At 49.3% G+C, this 7,637-nt stretch overlaps 1 protein-coding gene across 1 annotated transcript; it reads right to left on the bottom strand.

Moving 5' to 3' along the window:
• Window positions 1–1,204: 1,204 nt before the first annotated feature.
• On the bottom strand, window positions 1,205–1,687 carry Pmar_PMAR017456 (hypothetical protein; the record flags this gene model as incomplete). The annotated part of the gene is made up of 2 exons (XM_002784726.1): window positions 1,205–1,332; window positions 1,528–1,687. The coding sequence occupies 2 exons, from the start codon at window positions 1,685–1,687 to the stop codon at window positions 1,205–1,207; spliced, it is 288 nt and encodes a 95-aa protein (XP_002784772.1).
• Window positions 1,688–7,637: the final 5,950 nt, after the last annotated feature.

Below are 7,637 nucleotides of genomic sequence, written 5' to 3'. Positions count from 1 at the left end.
GTGACGGCGACCTTAGGAAGCTCAGAGGGCCTAAAACATAATAGTATTCCACAATGAGGAAAGACTCCGACAGTGTGGAAGTGGATTTTGAGCAAAATTTGGCGATTTTTTTTCTGGTTTCTCTACACTTCTACCCTAGTTACTGAGAAAACTCCCAAGCTCAGCTGAGGAAAGCAAACATATACTCCTCCAACACAGTTGACTAACACGTACCATTTCGCTCCGCGAGTAAGTGACTTCGTCGTGATCTCCGTAAGCTCTTCCGTCGCCCCAACTCCTTTTCAACTTTCCTCTTACGCTTCAACACGCCCATACGAGGCACTACTAGTCTGGTCGGCTTCGTAACGGTACTGCGAATCATTCTCCCACCTAAATGATTAAATTCGAATACTACTCGGGAATAGTCCAAAACTGCTCAAGAAGGTACGACTACAGTGTGAACAAAAGTGTTGTGCAAAGTAATATTTTCAACACCTTCAATTTTTGGAGGTTCGAGAGTCAATTGTGAACTGGTATACATCGTTTTAGAAGCGTTCTGCAAGTTAGTTGATAGTCGAATTCTTGAATTGGAGAAAGCAATCTCCAGAAATTAGATATGCACAACGGCTCGGTGCACCCTATAGCTTGTGGCTATACAAGCGCAGTTCATGTCGTATGCACTTCCACCCGTCCCTCTGTGGACTCTTCTTCGGCGATGAAAACATGTCAGACTTCGTGAATGATTCTGATCCACCAAGAAATGGCCGTGTGCAGAAGTATGAACTACGTACACGTAAACCGACCTGCGGCCGCAGTACGAGGACCAATCGACGTAGCGTGTATTCCGCAGCTTTAACGATACCAATGGATTGGAGGGGCGTGATTGTTCACAGTGTGGTGGGAAGGGGGATATGCACATGGTCAACTACATGTGATGATGACAATGAGGAAATTATGAGGAAATTTCGGTTTCCGTATACTTCTACCTAAATTCGTGTGTAGCAGTTCACACACGGGGCTCCATAGAAGTCTACAGAAACCGATGAGAATCCCCAAAAATTCCTCTGAATTCCCATATTGTCATCAACACATGTGGTTGACCATGTACAGCGCACATTGTGCCCATCTCCCAATACTGATCGTCTTCGACCACTAGGTCACGACTAGAAAGTTACGATGACTTTCTTGCGGTCTATCCGATAGAAACTCTCACCCTCTCCCCACCTCATAGCAGGAAGCAATTTTTCAACAGCATCCACTTACCCGTAGCTGCCGTCTCCATCACATTCCCTGCAATACGAGTAACCGCGTCAGTCACTACTCCCGCCACAGTAGCAGCACGTTGTCGTGCACCTGTTATTACAATGTGGGGGAAAATACACACATGTAAAAATGCTTAGGAAATTTCGGGTAAATTTACTATTGGTTTTTTACACTTCTACTTCAAGTCATATATCAACTTCTTTAATTAGTGAGGAAACTCCCAAGCTTAGCTGAGCAATCCTAACATATAATCGTCCAACACTATCCCAAGAAGCCTTCATTTACTCGGTCTAATCACTGCATCACCACCAAACGGTGCATCCTTCAGCAGCGACATTCGGAGAATTCTGGAGCCTCCGGAGACAACCACTTCAATGATGACAGTTTCTGACGCTTCAGTAACCAGCTTCTCATGAACCTGTCGAAAGTTAACGTCCCGCGGCATCTCGTAGAGCCTGATCAACTTGCCTTAATTCTCGCAAGCTCGATTTCGATTACTCCGGGAGTTCTCATAGATTTATGTCGGACCAAATCTGTCACTTCATTTCGGTTTCGAAGGTCCACCAATCTTCTCAAACGCTCTTCTGCCTCGAAACGCAACTGATCAGAAAATAATATTGGAGTTTCATCCATTATATGAAAAGCACTAGTGAAAAACATATTTTTAATTTTACCTCGCGAAAAACGCATGTGAGCAACAAATAACGCGTAAAACACGTGGAATGTTTTACGAAATATGGGGTGATGTGTCGGTGTAATTCGCCAATTATTTTCAATTCACTTCATTTCGCGTTTATCACATGAACTACTTCACGCCACTTCACGTGAAACGGGTGAAACTCCATTAACCGCGAATCTGTTAGTATACCACGTAGATAGCCAAGTCGTAAATTCTCACACAGTCAAGGACCCGATCTAGCTTTGAGAGATAACGTCTCCCAGAATTTGACAACAATAAGGGGATTCCTAAACTGATGACATTTACATGGGAAACTATTCGAATAATGTGTTCCCAACCATGTGGAGAATTTTAACGAGTTCCTCCGGCAACATAATACACACTGCACACGTTAGATTCCCACATTAGTGTCTTACCTGCAGAATTCTCCTTCCCGCAGGGTCATGCCAAGAAAACTCGATAGAAGTGCCTACATGACACTCCGCATCACGTTGCAATACGATCGATTCATACACGGCTCGAGCTGCTCCCAAGGCAGCTCAGACAAACCGGCTTGTCGGAACCAAACGGTTTCTGTATACATGTTGTGCAGTTTGAAATCCGGCGCAGTAGGAGCCCGAAGCGCAATGAAGATCGTTGCGTTGTCGGGCGTACCTTGTCACGATCTCCATGAGGCAATCATTGAGAACTAGTCCCACCAGTGCGAGGGAAATATGCACGGGTTGGTGACAATATGAAAATTTAGAGGAAATTTCGGGAATTCTTAATGGTTCCTGTCCACTCCTACCCTAATTCTTATAGAAACCACAATGTTTAGTGAGGAAACTCCTGAGCTCAGCTAATTGGAGCAAACATAAATTCCAAAACTGCCTCCCACTTGTGTAAATCTCCGTAATGACGAATTCGCCCTTTTCCTCATCACTCATAGACCGTCGCTTGCAACTATGTCGAATTTGCATGGTTCCTACCAATTCGCTACTCTCAGCAGAGTCGCAATAACAGCTTACCAAGATCGGAGATACAAAATGGGTAACTCCACGAGCGTAGAGAACCTCCAATATGCGTAGCCTTAGACCGTTGCACACTAGCAAGCATAGCCGACCGTCCCAAGGCTGCTCGAGACGGCGCTAACTCATCTGGTTCGACACAACTGATGTGCACCTTGATCAACACATTCGGCAATCGCAGGGAATTCTGTTTCGCATACCATAACTTTGTCATCAGCATCAGTGTGTTGAGGATGAAATGACATTCGGCTCGACGGGTGTATACAAAAATGGTGATTTCCCGACTCTTCTTGGATCTGGCCAGATTTTGGACAGGAAAATCTCACCCGAATCTCACCCATATCTGTCGGCCTGTCAAGTTGACGAATATGAATCGAGGAACCAGTTCAATGATCCGAGTCCGCACGAACGGTGGCGGACTCAACGTGATGTTAACGCCAAGCCAGTGCGCCGGTTGGCGTTCGCCTTTCGGTATAACGACTTGGCCGGAAGCTGCGGTCTGAAGGGAAACCATGACCTCAGGAACGCTCAGAGTGATCTCACATCCACCCTGAAAGCCTCGCTTAGCTCGCCACTGGACTGTACCGCTGGTAGGCATCCTGCACGGACCCGCATGGTCTTCCTCGGATCCCTATTAGTGCTGATATCAGTCCTGGAGTGCGTCCAGAAACGACCAAGTTGGGACCGGTTCGCGACAAGACCATCGCCGAAGCCCACGCGCCAGAGGTATATGGGGAACTCCAAACGATTGACGATCCAGTAAGCACTATACAGGGTGATGAACCTCGCTAAGGACTGCAGTCGTACACGCCCTTCTCGGGATAGCGATACGACTTCTGACGGGTCGAGTGCCGTCGCTACCTCAATACGGATATACATAGGAGGAGCATTCTTATCTCGTCGTGACCTCAGCCTTAGCACAGAGTCGTTGAATCTTCTCTTGAGAAAATATATGTCCACAGCTTCACTCTCAAATTCCCCGGCTTGAACGTATAACCGTTGCATCAGCCGTGGGCATTGCACATTTTCACCAGGACGAAGATCACGGCAGACCCAACCAGCACTGTCATCTTGATCGAGCCCAGGGGGAACCAGGCGAACCGACACGTTGCGGCACAGTCTATTGCGGACTTGCAACGCCCACTCCAATAGGATCTCAAAGGAGAGATCCGAAGCCCTTGTCTTGCGCCCGTGACTGCTAACAGCAATAACTGTTGAGGTTAAAGACACCTTGCCATTCACCGCGCCTTCAATTGGTGCGTCGAACTCAAACGACGACCCAGGTAGCTGGCTGTAGTCCTTCATTAACGTAGACTGATACCGAGCCAGACTCTCCAAAGTAACGCTCGGGAGTAACGGCGATAAGCACTTCTCCAATCGCGCCCACGACGCATCGTATTCAGAACCGTGCCAGAGGGACTCCTCTATAATAGGCTTGCATACGTCCCAAAGGCCTAGCCACGGCGATGCGTATTTTTTCTCCCCGATAGTCCTAGTTTTCGACCGGAAACATTGCTCGGGCAGAAGCCAATCGATAGGAATCGCTTCAGCATCGCCGGGCGCCAACACCAAATGAGGCGGCGTGCTGAGGTTGCGGACGGACATTTCTGCCCGGGTCGAACTCTGAGTGCCTCTTGTGTGCTTCGATGCACCAACCAGCTCATTCTCGTCAAGACTTGTCCATTGCCCTCGCCGGGGCCTCACAAGAACAAGCGTAGCACTTGTGTCGTTAACCACAGCGTACAGAGACGATATGAAGACATTCCATAGGGACAGCGTAGGGTGAAGTTCCACCCTGACCATAATGCGAACCGTAGCCCAATCGCGGCGCACTCGGCTGAGAATGCTACTCTCGTTATCATCGGCGTTCTGTGGAGGAGACAGACCCCTGGCTAGGCCCTTAGGGGTGCCCTTTAGCACGCTAGCTGTTCGGAATGCGTCATACGGCACTCTGAAGCTGTGAATGCGGGAGCCACTCTGATTGAGTAACCTCAGTCGTTCAAGGAAGATCCTCTTCCGTCCTAGCTGCACACACAAGTCAATAGGCAGAGTACTGCCATCAGCATCATTGACCTGCAGTGGGAGCCCCTCTCGACAGCCACTCATGACCTCCTGCCATTCCCCAGTCTGGACGAGTTCACCAGCGTCCCTCGCGGTGCGCACCAGAACAGGCAAGCCGGTCAAGTTAATCACCCTAGGGCCTTCGCGTTCCATCCCACATACCTCCAGCGAGCTGAAGGACTTCCTGAGGTCGGCCAGAGTTAAACGCTTGTGCGCAGACTCGCCCTCAGGTGACACAAGCGAGTCCGGACTCGGCGGTGTTGAACGAAGACTAGGCAAGCTCAGATACCGTCCACGCGCCAGACGTGGGGGGTATCCGCTTTCCTGCATAGCTCGCCAAAGTGATGGTATCATCTGTTGTGACGGCAGCACTCTCCTTGTGCACGACAAGTTACTGTTGGGACCAAATTCATTGCCAGCCGATGATCGCACGAAGTCAAATCTGGAATCGGGCTGAGGAATAACTGGTTTCCGGACAGTCACAGCATCGACAGTTGACGCTTCCATGGTCGTGAGCGAATTCCACTCCTTGAAAAACATCATTTTCTGCCATAAGCTGGCTATGGACCAGTCGATTGCCCTGTGGGGCTGTACCCCTACTGAAGGCTCCATTATGACTATATCGGCCTGGTCGACTGGCGAGGACATACCCAACAAGGTCGCCGATGTGAAGCGGTCAACGAGTACTTTCCCTGTGGAAAACTCGCGGGTCGCGGGCCCTCGCTCAGGTACTTGAGCGGAGATATTCACCCGTGAACTTTTTTGTTCACATGGGGACACCGCGCCCCACTCCTTCAGGTAATTCTCATCGATTGTTGATGTAAACTCCTGCAGATGGTTCACAAGCCCATAATAGAATCTCATAGCTGATTCCAAACAGCTTTCGGTGACCAGAATATTAACCCACGTGGAGTTTAACGCCAACCGCCAGAGACCGCCCCTGTCTGAGCCTAGTGCCATATGCAACTGCACTGGCTCGATACAAGGCTCATAACTGCTGAGCGAACGGTTATACACGTCTACGCCCATACAGAGGTCAGCCAGGTAATTTTGCACCAGCGAGGGGTAGTCGTTCTCAGTAGACACTTCTATGTTCAAATCTTCGACTGTGATCATGGCGAACTTCAGCGTAGCTTTGGGATTACCCCCGGATGGAAAGGCTATGACTCTCGGAGACTCTACTATCTCCATTTGCAATGACTCGGCTTTCAATGTCAATCTAGTAGTCCCATTTTCCTTCACAGAAGCGACGCCATAAGAGGACTCGCTCGGTGGACACGATTTTGTGTCAAATTCGGGAACGATGTTCTCTTCATTATCAAGAGACATACAGACACCACCAAACACTCGTTGGCAATCTGCATCTACCGCAGTCCACAAGCTCATCAGAACTTCTGCAATTGCTCCAATGATAACAATGTCCGGAGTGGAGACGACGAACTTGATCGGGTCGACCTCCACACAAGTCGTCACTGAAATGCCGTTCTCTCTCGTAGTGGAGTAGAACTGGACACGAAATGGTGACACGACATTGTGTGCAGCTGTCCCACAGAGTTTCCAAGTCCCCGACGATACATGCCTGGCCACGCCCAACGACAGTGTTCCTTGAGTAAGAGTAATAGCACTAGTTACATTCTTATACCATCCAAGTGGCTGTGGCTCATCACACGACCATACTGCGCTATAGTTAAGGTTAAAGTTCGCCAACACAACTGGTGATGAACTCCCTAAGTAATCTCCTAGAGGAATCCATATAGAACACTTGATATCGGTAAAGTTCACAGACCATCTGCTCCAGCTGTTAACCCCAGCAGAACTGCATATCTCTGCAGTGTCCAAATACCCAACCAGACGATAGCGCTGTATCGTCAAGCTATCAACTATAGCCGCGATCAGCGACAGGCGTGTCCCAAGTTTGCATATATTATGCAGGACTGGCCAGTCGATCGCAAGAACTACTGGACTGATGCCCTCGAGCACAACGTCGCATTCGGTGGGTGAATCGCCATGGACGCGTACCAGAGTGTTGGTATTCGGCGGAATCGCCAGCCGCTGACGGAGTTGATCTTGTAGTCTATTCAAAGTGGAATCCTTGAACTCGTCAACAAAACCATGCGGCTTCACTGCGGAAGGTTGCCCGGTACTGAACACCCTCTGGTACGGCTCATCTCGGTCCGAGACAGTCCCGCAAAGAGCACCGATTTCCCATAGCTGGTCGAAGCTACCGTCCGCGTTGCTCATCATAGTCATGGACTGGCCGTTCGAGGTGACAGACAGAGAAGCTGTCGTAATCGTCAGCGTGATTTTGGGACAGTCGAATACTGCCCAGAGTGAAAAATTACCAACCGGAGGATATGCGCTGCTAGGAACTATATCAGCTCCAATGAACTCAGCTATAGGAATGGATTCCGTTGTCATTGGAGTAGGCGAAATTGACACCTCGCATTCCCGAGGGTTCGACGCGTACTCCACTCTCTCTAACTCGCGCATCGCAGAATGCAATACCTCGATTACCTGAAGAGGACGAATCGCGAGAGTCCCAACCCAAGTTTTCAGGAACACATAAACACTCGGCTCAATTCTCATATGACTGATCCGGCGTGGTCCACCGTACCCTCCCGCGGCCTTCTGGACCCCGGAAATCACAA

The sequence above is a fragment of the Perkinsus marinus genome (assembly GCF_000006405.1).
Source record: "Perkinsus marinus ATCC 50983 genomic scaffold scf_1104296934654, whole genome shotgun sequence".
In the NCBI taxonomy this organism is placed as follows: domain Eukaryota; phylum Perkinsozoa; order Perkinsida; family Perkinsidae; genus Perkinsus; species Perkinsus marinus.
Note: the sequence above shows the minus strand (reverse complement) of the source record. Positions and strands in the feature narration are given on the sequence as shown.